Below are 17,905 nucleotides of genomic sequence, written 5' to 3' on the forward strand. Positions count from 1 at the left end.
GTAGTATCACCATTAGAAAAACACCAACATTCCCACCAATTTAACTTCATCTCTTTGTCTCTGATTTTATTTCTGCTAAGGCTGTGGCTGTAGAACCCTGAATAAATAGAAGACAGTGGTAGCAACAACAGTAATTCTTATTTTTCCAGAAAAATGTTTAACATAAACCATCTGATATGGGGTTCCCCCTCCGTCATCAATATAGAGTTGTATCTATATTTTGAACGGGAATAATTTTGGATATAATCTGAAAGAATGACTACACCAAGGGATTATATATAAAGAAATACAGTGGAGATAGGGAATTTGGAAAATAACTCTCAGTTATCTGGAAAATGGCGGATCTATTTATTTTGTTGTTAGGAGCTGTCAGGTCAATTCCTACTCATAGCAAACTCGTGTGTCTACAGAGTAGAACTGCTCCGTAGGGTTTTCTAGGCTGTAATCTGTACAGGAGCAGATCACCAGGTCTTTCTCCCTCAAGCCCCTGGGTGGGTTCAAACTACCAACATTTTGGTTAGCATCTGACCACTTAGGTCTTCACCACCAAGGCTCCTTTCTATATTTAGTGTCCCGCAAATTTGAAACAAAGGCTGGTTCTACCTGTCTCACGCGTTATCTCACTAATCTGCAAAGCAACCCCACGGGTTGGAACTGTTGTCTCTATTTTATTGATAAGGGAACTGAGTTTGGAGGAGTGATGTGACTGACACCAGATTATGAAGCTGGTAGATGATTCCAGAAGGAATTTCACCAGGGATTCCAAGTCCTCTGAATAGAGGGAGAGGGGTTTTGGCAAGGGCTTGAGGGTGTGAAACAGTTCAAGGCATCAGTGCTACCAGTTGGGGACGACAGTGACTCTTTCAAAAATTGCATCTTAAATTCCTAGTTGCTTGGGGTCGAACTGGAGCATATTTTTTCTTCTTTTCCCAAAAGTCTTTAGGGAAAGATAACTTTCAATCTTCTCAATGGAGGTGACAAGGTAAACTTTAAGGAATTTATTGGGTAACATTCTGCCATTTGAGAATTTATAAAAGGCATACATAGGGGTAAGATTAGAAATGGTTTTCAGAAATTTAATAAATACATGAGCACTGAGATGTTTTCTACACGCACATAGTTTGATTCTAAGCATAACTGGGAAAATCTTTGGAATTCAAGATAATATTTGGAAATTCACTCCAGGTCTGACTAAGTAGAGATGTGACAAAGTTACTTTTCTTTGATTTGATCGTTAAGTGTGTGCTTCCCAGTTAAGGACGTTGCCACTTGAGTGGTGGGTTCAGGACTGGTGGTTTCCCCGCGGTCCAGGTCTGAGAGCCAAGATGAAAAATCACAAATGGCCTGAGAGGCACCTGAGATGACGATGTGAGTTTTTGTTTTGTTTCGCATTTAAACTTTAGAAGACATCTTAGTTATCTAGTGCTGCTGTAACAGAAATAGCACAAGTGCGTGGCTTTAACAAACAGAAATTTATTTTCTCACAGTTTAGGAGGCTAGAAGTCCACATTCAGGGCACTGGCTCTAGGGGAAGGCTCTCTCTGTTGGCTCTGGAGGAAGGTCTGTGGCTGGGCATCTCTCTTCCCCCATCTCTGCTTCTCTGGCTTGCTTGTTTAATCTTTTTTATATCTCAAAAGAGACTGATTTAAGACATACCCTACACTAATCCTGCCTTGTTAACAAAGACAGCCCATTCCCAAATGGGATTATAAACACAAGCATGGAAATTAAGATTTACAATACATATTTTTGGTGGACACACTTCAATCCAAAACACACTAGAATTGCATTTTGGAGTTGCCTGCTGCTCCTCAAATCTTACACATTTTTAGCGGAACAGTTGTTTCTGGTTTCTTCTCACCTGAAGTCCCCCTCCCCTCCAAATGCTTAGAACCCAAGGGGCTGGAGGATGCCTGGGCAGCAGACCCAGCGCTCTGCTAAGCCTCTCCGCTCTGAGGCCATGCGGTTGCCCTTAAACACAGCTGTACCCCTCATTCCTTTAGGATGAATTATGGTCTGGAACCCCCTTTGGTCTAACAAAAAGATTACCACTGGATGTGCCCAGCCCACCAACTGTCTCCAGGTGCCCAGAGAGAGCTGAACCCAGGGTGACTGGGCTCAGGCTTGAGCAGGTGCCTTCCTACACACCCTCCTCTAGAACGTATGGCCTGACGGAGGTGCCACCATACAGCCCTCATTATCTTCCTTGAGAAGTGTGATCTTAACTTGTCATGACGCCTCCATTCTTTCTCCTCTGATGACGAGAATTCCACCATGATGTTTCATAACATATCCACACGTGCTTAAAGTACAGGCCCCAGAAGAGAAACAGAGCTGAGCAAGGTTTCCTTGGGTATTTTATCCATTGACCATTCAACCATATTTGATATCCTTAGGTCTTCTGAAATTCCTGTTTAGGGATCCAATTTAATTCATCGGAGGAATGAGTAGACCCTTCGACACAATTATGAAGCAGTTGACCTTTGAATTTCCTGTGCTGCCTCTTCCCCAGGTGTCCTCCTCTAATCTGTGTTCCTGCTGTCTCTTCTCTCCTCTTCACTCCTGTAGTCTTGTGGTCTCCTGCTGGGAAGATGCCACTAGTGCATCTCGCCAGTCCTGTCCTCTCCAAGCCAGTCCTGTCCTCTCCAAGCAGGGTCCCACCCCAGCTCTTTCCTTCCCCTTTGCAGCTCTCTTTTGCTCCTACAAATGCTCCTTTCTATGCTTGCTTACATTCAGTTTTTGGTGCCTTGGTTTCTGTTGGCCAAAGAGTAAAGTAACCCAATGTTAATGAGCCGAGAGTTGTTCCCAATGATCCTGTTGGAGTAAAAAACTTGTCATATTGTAGATGATGTTAAACCATTTTGGGAAGGGAGAAATCTCTTAGTCGGGCAGAGAATTTGGATCAGGGATTGATATCACCGTGGTGGCTGCCTGACCTGCAAGGGGGCTTGTAGAAGAGGTAAAAGCCCTCTGTGGTTTCTCAGTCAGGCTGTGATGGGTTGCTCCCGAGGTGCACGGAGCTGATGGAGTAGAGTGGGCTTTTCAGTAAGTCCAATATGATTGAATTACCTCCATGCCGTGGTGCTAGAAGGAAGCAAAGAAACAGCTGGAACGTGGCTTCTGGTTCTTTGAGACACCCAGCTCAGCAATCAACAAGCCACCTAAAGCTTATTATCATCCAGAGCTAAGTTTTCTTTGGGTTTTCACCCAGAAGGGGTATGAAAATGAAATGAAGTACTAATTCTGCAGAGTTAGCACTCTTGTGTAAGGCCAAGTTTATGTTGGAAATTCCTGTACATAATCAAAGATTGTCATATCATTTCTCATGAGGTTACCCTGGTGAGGGAAGACAGAAATAGCTTCTCTAATTAGAAGCCAGTGCATCTTCAAGGAGGCTCACTGGCAGGGATGTTAATTGCAAACCCTGCTAAATGGTCTCTACGTTGCGATGCTGAATTCTCAATATGTATGTGGTCTAGAAGCACAGCACAGTGGGAAGGCTTTGAATAAAGAAAGGAGCCTAATACGATGATTTGCTTTATGAAGCTTTGAAGTGGAGACAACTCACAACAGGAAAACAGACGGAACACATCGAAGCAAACTTTGGCATAATTCAGTCTCACCGCCTTGGAGGAAGATCTGGTTATATTGCTCGTGTTTGTTTATTTCCTTTCTTTCCCTGTTGGATGATGAACTCCTTGAGGGCAGGAGACCGTCTCTAATTTTTTGATGTATCTAGAGCCTATATAAGGAGCCCTGGTGGCATAACGGTTAAGTACTTGACTGCTAACCAAAGGGTTGGCAGTTGGTATCCATCAGCAGCTTAGAGGGAGAAAGACCTGGTGACCTGCTTCCATAAAGTTTACAGCCTAGGAAACCCTGTGGGGCAGTTCTACTCTCTCACATGGGGTCGCTATGAGTTGGAATCAAGTTGGTGGCACCCAGTAACAACGAGAGGGTCCACATGTCATTGTGTCCGACTTATAGTGGAAATCTGGTGACAGTGGGTGGTGATAGGGCTCTTTCTAGGAGAAGAATCAGGCTCCCACACCAGCACTCTTGGAAAACGGGCACTACTGCAGCAGAATCAATGGGCTTCGGTCGTTCTGTCGTATTCTCAAATGTTGGAAAGTAGGTGTATTTGGCAATTCCTATTTGTTGTATACTTTTATTTAAGTTTATAGACAATGCTATTACTGTATTTTTATGCAAATAACACATGTCTTCTACATTTGTTTGCCAATATCTTCGAGGCATTTTCCTAAGTGCTGCTATGCCAATTTTTCTTAAATGTTGCTGTGAAAAAATTAGCATAGTGTGCTTATGAAAATATCGTGTAGGGGGGAGGGCGTGGGTGGCAACCAAACTTAGAGGCATACATTATTTGCAAGAAAACATGGTACATTATGTTTTAGTTTTATAGATAATGATATTACCACTTTAGAATGCCAATCACGGTCAACGCCAAGTAGACAATGCATGACGAGGTAGGAGGCAAACCCCCTTTATTCGTCTGTGTCTTTCAGGTCCTTCATCACTTGCACAAAAAGCTGAAGAACATGTCAAAGAAGTCAGAAGCATCCAAGAAGAAGGTAACAGTCACATGCGTGCTATTCTGTAGAGAGCAGTTTGTTTTTATCCTGTTATCCTCCCATCTGCCCAATGCCTGGGAAATCGAAAAAAACCAGCCAAACCCAGTGCCGTCGAGTTGATCCCGACTCATAGCGACCCTATAGGACAGAGTAGAACTGCCCCATAGAGTTTCCAAGGAGCGCCTGGCGGACCTGAACTACTGACCCTTTGGTTAGCAGCCATAGCACTTCACCACTACGCCAGCAGGGTTTCCCCGGGAAATCTAAGTTCCTGGAAATGGATATTTGAAACAAATCTCTCACCAGCAGGGCAGCGATGGTAATGGAAAGTGGTTCTCAGTGAGGCTTCTCAGGTTAAGGACTGACTGTGTTAAACTTGGAGGGAGGCTTAGGGGGGTGGGCAGGTCCACCTGCACAGTTTGGATTCTGAGCCCCATTTGAGGCATGTTCTAGGGAGACTGAGGCAGAACGCAGAGCTACTGCATGGAGTGAATCTACAGGCATTTTGTTGTATATTTACTGTCTCTCTGTGGTTCCAGAAGGCCCTGGTTTAATTTCTTTCAAGAGAAAGTTGCTGTAATCTCTCCCTAAAGCTTCAAGAGCAGACATGGCTCCCCGATCTCTTCTATTTAGACTCTGTGTCTACCTCGACCCAAAGGGGCTATAACTAAAGACGGGGAGCAATTTGAAAGGAAATGCTACCCCCTTTTTCTTGTCTTTCTTGAAAGTAATAATGAATTCTGACTTCAACAAGTCTCTTCTGATTAATGCTACAGTGTCCAGCTTATTGATATTTATTACATTTCACCTGTTGAGGGAAAACTGTTTTACAAGTCAGGATTAATTTAACTCTTATTCAGACAGACAATACTTATGTAATTTCTGATTTCAGAAAGTAGAATGCAATTATCAGACAATATGATTAGGAAGGAGGGGATGGTAACCAGACATTTTTACCCATAAATGTTAGTAATAAAATCTGAAAATACCTAGTTTTTCCCTCCTCAGTATTTCTTATGATCAATGACATACATGACTTGCAGAAATTATAGCTCAGATAATCATATTTACTGTTGAAAATTCTACTTAAAAAAAGACAGCTTCTCCTGACTTTCCCTGTTTATAGACAAAAAAAAAAAAAAAAAAAAAGACAATAGCGCGGCTAAAAACACATGTTCCCAGAACATGTCTACCAATTGTCTACCAATGGAAGGCACTGGTAGACAATTGGTTAAAAAGCACAAATATTAAGACTTTTGAAAAAATTTCTAGCAGCAAAAATCAACTTGTATTAGAGATACAATCAACCATGTTTAGGACGATGACTCAAGAATGAAAGCTGCCACGTATGTAACTAGACTACCTTGTAGCTTCCTTTCCTCAACCCTCCCTGACACCAAAACCATTATTATCTAGATTTTATTTTAAGTTTTTGGGTCCATCTTTCCAACAGCTGACAAGGTGTTGGGTTGCATGGATAGAATCAACCCTGAAAGCATGCGTTTGCTCCTCTGGTTTCAGTGACGTGCTTTTTGCTGGAGTTGCCTAATTTTTCCAGCCTGCCTCTTAGTGTTTCCTCTGAGACACATTTCTCATCCGCAAGAGGATTCATCAAAGACAATTAAGAATTGCTTATAGTTGCCCCTTAGGCAATTATTTCTAGGGCATACTGTTTGGATAGTTATTTATAGGCTTGAGCTGGATCACGGGATTGAAGTTGAATTGGCTCCATATGGGTATTAACCTTGTAGCTGAAGAGATGAAATTGTATAAACATGTAAATCAAAAGTGTTGTCTGGTGTGAAGGGTGCCTGGAGAGCTGGGGGGGCGGGGGGAGCGAGGGATTTTCTCCTTTAACAGAGGAGATACCATTGATATTGATATACGTTTGTTATTGACTGAAAAGACTTTATGTTTACCAAAAGGAAAGAAAAATCATTCCTTTAACATCTTCTGGATCTTGTGTGTGTGCTGTGATGACTTTTAATTTCTCTGTTTGAAAAAGTGTTGGAGAGAAACCGTAAAAGTCTCAGAAAAGAACAAAGTCATCAAATGAATGAAATAAGTCTTATGAGAAATGCTTAGGAAATGTTCTGTTTTATTTTACAATATAATAAGGATTAGCCTTTAGCTAAGCAATTGCTTTGTTTACCTATATCTGTATTTATTTCTGTATCTGAATCTGTATGGGAATACATCTATACAAATAGCATATATATGATATCATCTATATAATATCATATAGGGTCGCTATGGGTTGGAATCGACTCGATGGCAATGGATTTGGTTTGGTTCAGGTATATAAATATCAATCTCTGTCTATCTATCTATCTATCTATCTATCTATCTATCTATCTATCTATCTATCTATCTATCTATCTATCTATCTATCTATCTATCTATCTATCTATCTATCTATCTATCTATCTATCTATCTATCTATCTATCATCTATCTATCTATCTAATCTATCCATCCCATCCGTCCGTCTGTCCACCCACCTACCCACCCATCCACCCATTCACCCACCCCCCACCCTCCCATCCCCCCATCCCCTATCCCCCAACCCCCACCCCATCCCCCACCCCCCACCCCCCTCATCCACCCACCCACCCCCCGCCCCCCTTCCTCCCTCCCTCTCTCCCTCCCTCCCTACGCCAGAGCCCTGGTGGCACAGTGGTTAAGTGGTTGGCTGTGAACAGAAAAATGTGGCAGTCTACTTCCATAAAGATTACAGCCTAGGAAACCCTATAGGGTGGTTCTACTCTGTCCTATAGGGTTGCCGTAACTTAGAACCGATTGGACAGCACACAACAATAACAACTAAGTATATATAGCCTTCCTTTGTTCCTTCTTCCCACATGAGAAGGTTTTAGTAATCAAACTCTAGAGGAGGGGAGCAAGCTTTTTCTTCTGTTCACACACCCTCTGACATTTAACAGCCAACAAACAAATGCCAGATATCTTTTGATATATTTAATTGCCAACTTGTTCACAGAGAACAAAAAAACGGTGGTGTGGTGATGGTAGTGCTCTGTATTTATGTGTGTGTGTGTATATGTTTGTGTGTGTGTATAAGTTAGTGTGTTAGTGTGCATATGGTAGTGTGTGTGTGTTAGTGTGTGTATGTGTATGTTAGTGCGTGTATTAGTGTGTGTGTGATGCCTGTGTGAATGTGTGAGTGTGTGTGTGTGAGTAAGAATGCATGAGTGTGTGTGTGTGTCTAAGAAAGTGATTGGATACAGGTACAGGGGAGGGGTGAAAAGCGGGAGTGGAAAGAAAGAAAAGAGAAGCCAGATGCCAAAGAGGAGAGAGCAGAGAAAAGGAAGTCAGTGAGAGCTAGAAAAAAAGAGTGAGAGTAGGTTCTAATTTCCCTTGAAGTCAGGGATTGGTTGGTTCCTTGGGGTCTTCTCCTAGGTCTTAGCACAGAAGATTGTGGTTGTTATTGTTAGTTGCCTTCAAATTGATTCCAACTCATGGTGACCCCATGTATGCAGAGTACAACTGCTCCATAGGGTTTCCAAGGCTGTGACCTTTCAGAAGCAGATTGCCAGGCCTATTTTCTGAGGTGCTTCTGAGTGGGTTTGAACTGCCAATCCTTCAGCTAGTAGTCTAGTGTTTCACTGTTCGCACTGCCCAGGGACTTCTAGAAGATTGGTACTGGCAGACATGTTTGATGTTTGGAGGATAATGGATGAATGCTCAGTAAAGTTTTCATGGTTTGCTCACTTTAGCTCCACCTCTTTCCTGCCCTTCCTCTCATCGGCCAAATGGAGCTCCATTCTCTTTACTGTTGTCTACCCACATAGGGCTTTCCTGGAGAGATGGATAGTAATTATGGGGTACAGGGTTAGGCCTTTCATGATAAGCATGATGAATACTTATTCTCCATTTTTAGAGGAAAAAAAAAAAAAGGATGGGATTCCTATTGCAAAAATAATTGTAATAATGGCAATAGGAATTTAGAGCTCTAACACTTATTAAATGATTTGCTTATGCTCTGCTAGCATAAAGAAACATTTTTAGGCACAAGGCGGGTCATAGGCTAAAATGAGATTTCTGAGCTATCCTTGGAAGACTCCTGAATGGGACAGATGCATTTATTGGATGGGGTTTTTAGGTGGAAAATTGGAAGAGAGGACATCTTAATGGCCTATCAACCACTGGATTCTTTTAGCAGTTTTTGTTTGTTTGTTTGTTTCTCTGGCTTGCACTAATTCAGCCAGCTTTTTGGCTGTCATTTATATAATTTACAAATTGCCCTTCTTCATTTTCATCTTTTTTTTTTTTAAAGAACATTTTATTGTGCTTTGGGTAAAAGTTTACAGAGTATATTAGTTTCTCATTCAAAAAATTTGTACACAAATTGTTTCGTAACATTGATTGCAATCCCGGTAATGTGTCACCACGTTCCCCCTTTCCCACCTGGGTTTCCTGTTTTCATTCATCTGGTTTTCCTGTCTCTCACTGGCTTCCTTTGCCTTAGTCAAGTTGTGCTGACTTCCCCTATATTGTGTATTGCCTTTCCCTTCACCAAAGATAACACATGTCTACTATCTTTTTTTTTTTTTTACTATCTAGTTAGTGGTTTACCACCTTCCCCCACCACCCCCCGCCCCCGGTCCCTCCCTACCTGGTAACCCTCAAATATTGTTTCTTTCCGTGTGAAACCTTTTTTTGAGTTTTTATAATAGTGAAACCTGTCATTAAGTCAATTCTGACTCATAGCAACTCTTTAGGACAGAGTAGAACTGCCCCAAAGTGTTTCCGATTTGCACCTGGTGGGTTCAAACTGCTGACCTTTTGGTTAGCAGCCGTAGCTCTCAACCACTGCGCCACCAGGTTTCCTTTATAATAGTAGTCTCATACAATATTTGTCCTTTTGGTATTGACTTATTTTGCTCAGCATAATGCCCTCTAGGTTCTTCCATATTGTGAGAAGTTTTAAGAATTCGTCATTGTTCTTTATTTTTGCATAGTATTCCACTGTGTGTATGTACCATACTTTCTTTACCCATTCATTTGTTGATGGGCACTTAGGTTGTTTCGATCTTTTTGCTATTGCAAGTAATGCTGCAATGAACATGTGTGCATATGTCCATTTGTGTGACGGCTCTTATTTCTCTGGGGTATTTTCCTAGGATTCATTCTCATTTTGTTGCCACTTTTTTCTTACCAGCCAAGTTCCATTAGACATATGGTGAATAAAATTCTTTGAGCATCTCAAGGGAAGAATAGACATTACTATTTTTCAGATACTTACAGCATAGGAAACAGAGCAAAAAGATCCCAAGCTTAGAAAGGACCTGGTCTCAAGTATAATATGAGTTAGTGTCTAGATTTAGTACCTAATTTCAAATGATGACCTTTTTTCTATCTGAAGATAATACTGTGGTTCTGTACTCTAGGCGGAAAACTAGTACATATACTGGGTATAGCCCCAGTAGTACATATACTAGGTATAGCCCCATCTCCGACAGAGGCAAATGACGCTGTAAGAAAGGAAAAATTAAAGCGTGTAAGGGAAAAAAAGAAATCAGCTCATTCCCCATAAAGGGGAGTTTGCTATGGTACATCCTGACATTTCAGAGGACGGGGGGTGGCGGGGGTGGGGGGGGCATTTCTTTCACTGAAGAACGTGCTTCGGCCTTTAAACCACACCAAACCGGTTACTGTCAAGTCGATCTCAACTCACGGAGACCCCGTGTATGTCAGAGTAGAGCTGTGCTCCAGGGGTTTTCAGTGGCTGATTTTTCTGAAGTAGATCGTCAGGACTTTGTTCTGAGGCATCTCTGAACTCAAACTTTCAACCTTTGGGTTAGCAGAGAGCACGTTAATCGTTTGCATCACCCAGGAACTCTGGCCTTAGGGCCTGCCAATATTGAGCGCTTTGATTGTTGTTAACTTTAGGTGGGTAAGATAATTGTGCCCTTGTTACAACTTTTATTGAACTCGTCACTGATTCTCCCAACAGACTACTGACTTTTCAAAATTACAGAGAGATTCCTGAGTAGCTACCTGTCTTAGTTACCTAGTGCTGCTGTAACAGAAATACCACAAGTGGGTGGCTTTAATGGAAATTTATTTTCTCACAGTTTAGGAGGCTAGAAGTCTGAACTCAGGGCGCTGGCTCTAGGGGAAGTCTGTCTTTCTCTATTGGCTCTGGGAGAAAGTCCTTGTCTGTTTTCACCTTCTGTTTCTTGGAGATCTCATGTGGCATGGCATCTATATTCCCCATCTGCGCTTAATCTGTCCTTTTATATCTCAAAAGAGATTGATTTGAGACACACCCTACACGAATACTGCCATTAACATAGCAAAGAAAGCCTACTCCAAAATGATATTATAGCCACAGGCGTAGGGGTTAGGATTTACAACACATATTTTTGGGGGAGAAAATTCAATCCATAAAAACTGCCACCACTGAGTCAGAGTCCTGGGAAGCAGTCTCCCTGCTGGAGTTTATAAAGCCCTGCAGTGGGTCTCGGTGGGACCCCTCACCTCTTTGAACCTAGGCTTGGGATGAGTGCGCATGTGCCGTTTTGACCGGATCTTTGTCTTTAGCCAACGTGCTCTGGGAACATCCTTTTCCGGGTTTGACCATTCGGGAACAGTGATGAACGAAGAAGAGTGGTTTCCTACCCACCTGGAGCTTCTTTCCCGCCTCGCCCTCTTCTCAGTCTCTGGGCCCTGAGGCCAAGGGCTTCTGTTGAAAAGAAGGCAGAAGAAGCTGCTTCTCTGCCATTTCCAACTCCATCTTTGGCTGCATCCCCCTCTCCTGAGGCTGCCAGGCTGCCCTGGGGTCACCTGGGTGCGCAGGGCTGAGCACCCAGGACCCTTGGGCAGTGCTCCTGCTCCCTTAGCAGCAGTAAAGACATCACCTCCAGTGGGCTGGGGTGTGATGAAACATGAAGAAAATGTGAAGGTTCTGGAGACACTTAGTCGAGACCATAGTCAACACAGAGAGGCATTCTGTTAGGCTCCTTTGGAAACCAGTAACCAGTCATCCAAAGGAGCCCTGGTAGTGCAAAGGTGAAACACTCGGCTGCTAACTGAAAGGTTGGTGGTTCAAACCCACCGGGCAATCCCACAGGAGAGAGACCTGGTGATCTACTCTTGTAAAGATGAAAGCCTAGAAGAACCTATGTGGCAGTTCTACTCTGTCACATAGGTCGCTATGAGTTGGAATTGACACAATGGCATCCAACAAGAGCCAGTTGCAGTTGAGCCGACTCCAATTCATGACGACCCCGTGTACGTCAGTATAACTGTACTCCATGGGGTTTTCATTGGCGGATTTTTAAGATCACCAGGCTTTTCTTCCAAGGTTCCTCTGGATGGACTCAAACTTCCAACCTTTTGATTAGCAGCTGACGCTTTCAACATTTGCACCACCCAGGGACCAAACCAAACCAAACCAAACCCATTGCCGTCAAGTTGATTCTGACTCACGGTGACAATCATAGATGAATGATATAGTCCATTCAGTAAATACGCATTCAGTATTCTATCATGCTATTTATGTTGTAAAGTATAACCCAGCCACATTTCAAAGCTACTGGTAAACCAAGAAAAAGAACCTGACTCTTGTCCACGGTTTTGAGAGGGCAGGCAGGATTGAGGAAAACATAGTGATAAATTTTGAATTAATTAAAAACACACACAATAACAAACATGCCCATAGAAAATACAACATAGCTGTGGCCCACTGCTTTATGCCCTATGAACCTTGATAAGATATGGATCTTATCAATAAGCTGCTGGAGTCTATTTCTGCCCTAAGCTTTGTGTTTAGTGAAAATATCGCCAAAGAAGCAATGGAACTGAATATCCAGAGGGTGTTTATTTTGCAAAGTAGAGAGATGTTCCTATTGTCTTAGAAAGAAAAGATTGTGTTTTCTGTTCTATTTTGTAGGTATAGTTATATCTAGATTGTCTTGATTAAAATCACCTCAGAATGGAATTTCTCCTAAGCTAATAAGTGGATTGATAGCAGACACTCCCTTAATATACCTGAGCAAATGATTTGTTTGCTTGGTGTGTCCTGCGCTAAGTGGCTTTAATATGTAAGCTGATCGCCATATAAAAACCTGTTGCCAGGTTTCAATACCTGAGTCATTTTTAGTGTCTCAGTGGATTAGGCACAAGCCAGGAACCATTTCAGTGGTTCATCCTCTTCACAGATGAAGGAATCGGGGCTCACCCGTTGTCATCATTTTTTCAAAGGCTGGGTTGTTGATTCCTGGTGCAGCCAGGGCTGGAAGGTCAACCTGCTGGGGTCTGCACTCCTGCTTAATCTTCACGTGTCACCCTGTGCCCATCCTGATCACCAACTTTTGTCCTCACCTTGATGGACTCTAATCATCTGCTCTCCCATCTCCCCTCTACCTTGGTTATGAACACACTGGCTTCTGACTTTGCTAGCATTGTAGCATCAACCCTTTACAAACTGGTGCATTCCTCACTATAAGCCAGATATTCTTTCCTGTAACAACAGGATTCCAGTTCACAAGGAAGAGTCATACGAAAAGTCCTTTTGTCATGTATTAATCCCCCTTACAGCATCGTGGCGTTGAGCCGATAGAGGTATTCCTGTGGTATTTCTCAGCATATGAAGCCCGCATTTCCAACAGAAGAATCTGTGGTGGAGCAATGATTTCCTGTCATGAACTCTAGCTCTTGTGCCTTATTCTTCCTTCAGAGTGAAGTTACAAGAAAAAGAAGCTTCTATATGTTGTTGGTTAAGTGCTTGGCTACTCACTGAAAGGTTGGTGGTTTGAACCCAGCTGCCACTCCTCAGGAGAAAAGACCTGACGATCTGCCTCCGTAAAGATTACAGCCTAGAAAACCTTGTGGGGCAGTTCTGCTCTGTCACATAGAGTCACTCTGGTGACCCTATGAGTTGTTATCGACTTGATAGTACACAACAACAAAGACTATGTTGTTTTCATCTCCCTTCTCTCTCTTCTGTCTTCCCAACTTCCCTCCCCTTTTCTGTCCACTCTCGTCAGGAATAATTCTATATATAAAGGGAAAATAGTGGTAGCCACCAGGTCATGCTCACACGACACTTCCACTTCAGTGTTAAGATATAAGATCTGAGGAAAGATATTTGCTGCACACTTCCCTGCAGAGCTTCAAACCAGTTCTGCCCAGTTCAGTCATGGCTGAGGAAGTGAAATCAGAACAGACCTGAATTTTTAGAATTTGCATGAACCATAATGGTCACCAGAACAGGAAAAATTACGGGTCAAAGCTTTGCCAGAAACTTAATCTCACTCTTAGAAAGCAAGGGCAGCATACATGTTGCATAGCAACCAAACCTCTTTCCCAGTGGATTTTGAGCAGAGTCAGAAACAGTGGTGCCCCACTCAAAGATGGTGGACAATAGTGCTGTTTGAATATATGTCGCTTTCCACAGTACTGGCAATAATCCAATCTCACCCATCAGGCTCTTGAAAGGGTTCACTGTGCCTCTTCCAAATCTCCCATTCTAGGGCTTTGATCCGTAATTTTTCTCATTCTGGTGACTGTTCCAGAGTACCCAAATTGTAAAAATTCGAGTCTGTTCTGGTCTTGTTTCATCAGCCATGACTAAATCAGGCAGACCTGGTTTGAAGCCCACTTTCCTGGTCCTTGAGATGTGCAGGGAGATGCAGGAAGAAAGCGATATTGCTGTTGATTTCCTGTCTACATATTCAAGCATAGTCTGTTTAAAGTATTACAGCCTGGACTATGTCTGAGAAAAAAACGAGGTTCCTTGACTTCTAGTCTTTGGGAAAGGCACTGGAAGTAGATACCTCTTGAATATCTTTTTTCCTATGAGTATTGACATCCCCAGTAAAGTGAACTGAGAGTTGGATCAGTCATGAATAGGGGAGACTGATTGTATTTTATAGTTTAGAAAATATTAAATTCCCTCAACAAAGATATTTCAATAAGCCAGATCACTGTTTTTTGTTTGGATCCATAGAGGTGCAGTTTTCGGTTCATCATCAAGTTAGTTACTTGGTGGCCTTTTGTCCTGGATGGACCAACTGGAAGCAGGGTGGGAAAAGTCACTCTGTGGCTTCATCCCAGCCCTTTGGGCCCATGATCAGTTGAGGAGTCAATGTGTTTTTGTACAAGCAGAGTGTGCTGGCAAAACCAGGGGGTGAAACATAGCACCCAAGTGTGAGTGGGGGGAAAGTGCCTCTTGTTGAGTTCCTTAATCAGGAAAGACACCCTTCTGTGGCTCTTTCAGTGGGAATCTCAAAGGAAAGGCATGGAGTTTCTGCCTCTGCTTCTGCATATTTCTTAGTTAAGGGCAACAAGGGAAAGTTTGAGATGAAAGTGAGAAAATGGGGCTATTTAGTCCACAGACTCAAACTGGAGTGACTCCAGGAACACATCACTGAATCAGAGTATACTGCCTTTAACTTACCAAAGTCAAAATTGGAATCGACTTGATGGCAATGATTTTGGTGTTTTTGGTTTAAGGCAGAGAAAGGAGCACTGGTGGTACAATGGCTAAGTTCTCAACTGCTAACCGAAAGATTGGCAATTCCAACCCACCAGTGGCTCCAGGGAAAACCTGGTGGTATAGTGTAGTGTTTAAGTGCTCTATCTGCTAACCAAAAAGCTGGCAGTTCGAATACACCAGCTGCTCCTTGGAAGCCCTATGGAGCACTTCTACTCTGTCCTATAGGGCTGGAATCAACTGGATGGCAACAGGTTTGGTTTGGTTTTTTCAGTGCTCCAGAGAGAAGGACCTGGTGATCTCCCATAAAGATGACAGCCTAGAAAACGCTATGGTGCAGTTCTACTCTGTCACGTGGGGTTGCTATGAGTTGGAATCGGCTTGATGGCACCCAACAACAACAAAGGAGGAGAAGTAAACATGGATGTACTTGTGTGTGAGTGTCCATTTGAAGCAGGGGTCCGAGTGCTCATCAGACCCACACCCCTGTCAGTGCACTCACTGCTAACACCATCTCAGTGTGTGCTCTGCATGAAGAGTTTTTATTGGCTTTGTAGTTACAGCATGTCATCTTTACCAGGACCAGTTGCTGCGTAGTTGACTCCAACTCATGGTGACCCCATGTGTGTCACAGGAGAACTGCACTCCATAGTGTTTTCAATGGCTGCTTTTTTCTGAAGTAGATCACCAGGCTTTATTCCAAGGTGCCTTTGGTTGGAGTCAAACCTCCAACCTTTTGGTTAGCAGTCGAGCATGTTAACCGTTTGTACCGCCCAGGGCCTCCATTTCATCTTTACACATCCTTGTTTCCATGATTCAAAGAGCACTTTCTATGATCCACATCCATTTCATATGCATAACAAAATTATTACTAGGGATATTGATGACAGGTCTTGAAACAGTTTTGAACAGGAATAAGATATGGATTGAAGCTTATCACTTAAAGCAGATTTGGCCCAATGAAAATACAAAATTATTTTAGGGCATGTATGGAAATGCTGGATTCTTTTCCTGTTGTAATTGACACATCTCTTTTCCTTTTCACTAGACGGCGCAGACAGTTCTGGTAGTGGTCGTGGTGTTTGGGATATCCTGGCTGCCGCACCACGTCATCCATCTCTGGGCTGAATTTGGAGTCTTCCCCCTGACCCCTGCCTCATTCGTCTTTAGAATTACAGCGCACTGCCTGGCCTACAGCAATTCATCTGTGAATCCCATCATATACGCGTTTCTCTCTGAGAATTTCAGGAAGGCCTACAAACAAGTGTTCAAGTGCCCCCTTCGTACCGAGTCACCACTGAACAACACTAAAGAGAACAAAAGTCACATCGATACCCCACCACCCACCAACTGCACTCATGTGTGAAAAGAGATATAGTCCCATTGCTGAGTTTCCATATCTGTGAACCAGATACATAAAAAAACACAATGTGCTATGAAACAAGGCTGCAGCTTATTATCCTAACGGCAATTCATATTATCTTAATTAAATTCCACTTGGGTTAAAAAGAACTTTGATCTATTTAGGGAATTCCTAAATCTAGAGAAGATTCTTTTTAAGGGAGATTGACTTTAATTTTATTTCTAAATTGTACTTCAGAAACAAACAAAAATGATATCTAGTTTTATACCTCTTAAGAAAAGAAAGTTTACTAGAATTCCGTAGATCGTTTCAATTCTTCATAGAATAAGTGCCAGTCCCATCAATAGGGTTAGGGGGATTTGTGATCTACATTTTGTAGCAAATTTATTTAGAAAAAAAAAATGATGCTTTAGTGCTTACATTTTAAGAAAGGAGGGAATGTTAATAGGTTTGTATTCTAAAATATAATTATGGGACATGGAATGTAAGATTTACCTGAATTTTGTTTATTTATTTTTTGGCTCTTTTTCTAGAGACACCACCTCTTAGGTGGAAATAAGACTTTTTTTTGCATAGGTCAACATTGCTCTCCATTGTAAATAGTGTACAGGACTCCTGAGGCTGAGCTGCTCCTGCCTGGGACCACGAGCTGCGTTAAGGGAAGCCAAGTGCAGACGCATCAGCTTTCTGGTGTTAGCAACTGGTCCTGCCAATTACTGACTGTCCTGTGAACTTAGCTTTTACAGAGTTAACTACATAAAATCAGGGGTAAGTGCAAAGTGCAACCACTCAACTCATGGAAACTGTGAATGAATTTTGGAGACTGAAACGGTGCATTAAGATTTTATAGAGGCAATTTGCCAGGGTATCGGCTATGCATTGCATGGAACCTCCCCGAAAGAAAGAATTTACCAAAAAAAATGTCAGTAAAAATGAGGTGTAGATAGTGATTTCTATGGTACCAAAGATTAGTCAGACGCACTAAGTAATATGAATAAAGCCTACTACATGTTTGTTGAGGGTCCCTTGGTAGTGCAAGTGATTTGCACTCAGCTGCTAATCCAAAGGGAAAGGTTGGTGGTTCGAGTCCATCCAGCAACTTCTTGGAAGAAAGGTCTGGCAGTCTGCTTGCACTGCCGACCTTTTGGTTAGTAGCCAAGCTCTTAGTCACTGCTCCACCAGGGCTCCCCGACGAGATCACAGCCAAGAAAACCCTACGGAGCAGTTCTACTCTGTAACACATGGGGTCCCTATGAGTCAGAATTGACTTGATGGCAACAGACCAAACATTTGGTTTGGTTAAAGTTTGAGGAAAACTAACCTTGGGAATGAATATATCTAGGAATATTCTGTCTTACACAAACAAGGCTTTTTCATTAAATTTGTAATAATTTTTTAATGCATATTTTCCCCCCAAATATTAGTCCCTCTGGAAATATGAATTGGAGGTTGAAATCATCACCTCTTGAGTTTCAGATGTAGCTTTCATGAC

At 42.5% G+C, this 17,905-nt stretch overlaps 1 protein-coding gene across 2 annotated transcripts in view; it reads left to right on the forward strand.

Annotated features, from left to right (window-relative positions):
- GALR1 (galanin receptor 1) overlaps window positions 1–16,535 on the forward strand; it is a 107,513-nt gene extending 90,978 nt beyond the window's left edge. Inside the window, exons 2-3 of one of the 2 annotated variants that reach the window (XM_049901896.1) lie at window positions 4,527–4,592; window positions 16,099–16,535. In XM_049901896.1, the coding sequence (XP_049757853.1) occupies window positions 4,527–4,592; window positions 16,099–16,416 (384 nt within the window). In that variant the 3' untranslated portion in view covers window positions 16,417–16,535. Of the gene's footprint in view, window positions 1–4,526; window positions 4,593–16,098 lie in introns of those variants that run through there. The other variant, XR_007519377.1, reaches the window with a different exon arrangement.
- The last annotated feature ends 1,370 nt before the right edge of the window (window positions 16,536–17,905 follow it).

The sequence above is a fragment of the Elephas maximus genome, chromosome 11 (assembly GCF_024166365.1).
Source record: "Elephas maximus indicus isolate mEleMax1 chromosome 11, mEleMax1 primary haplotype, whole genome shotgun sequence".
NCBI classification, from domain to species: domain Eukaryota; kingdom Metazoa; phylum Chordata; class Mammalia; order Proboscidea; family Elephantidae; genus Elephas; species Elephas maximus.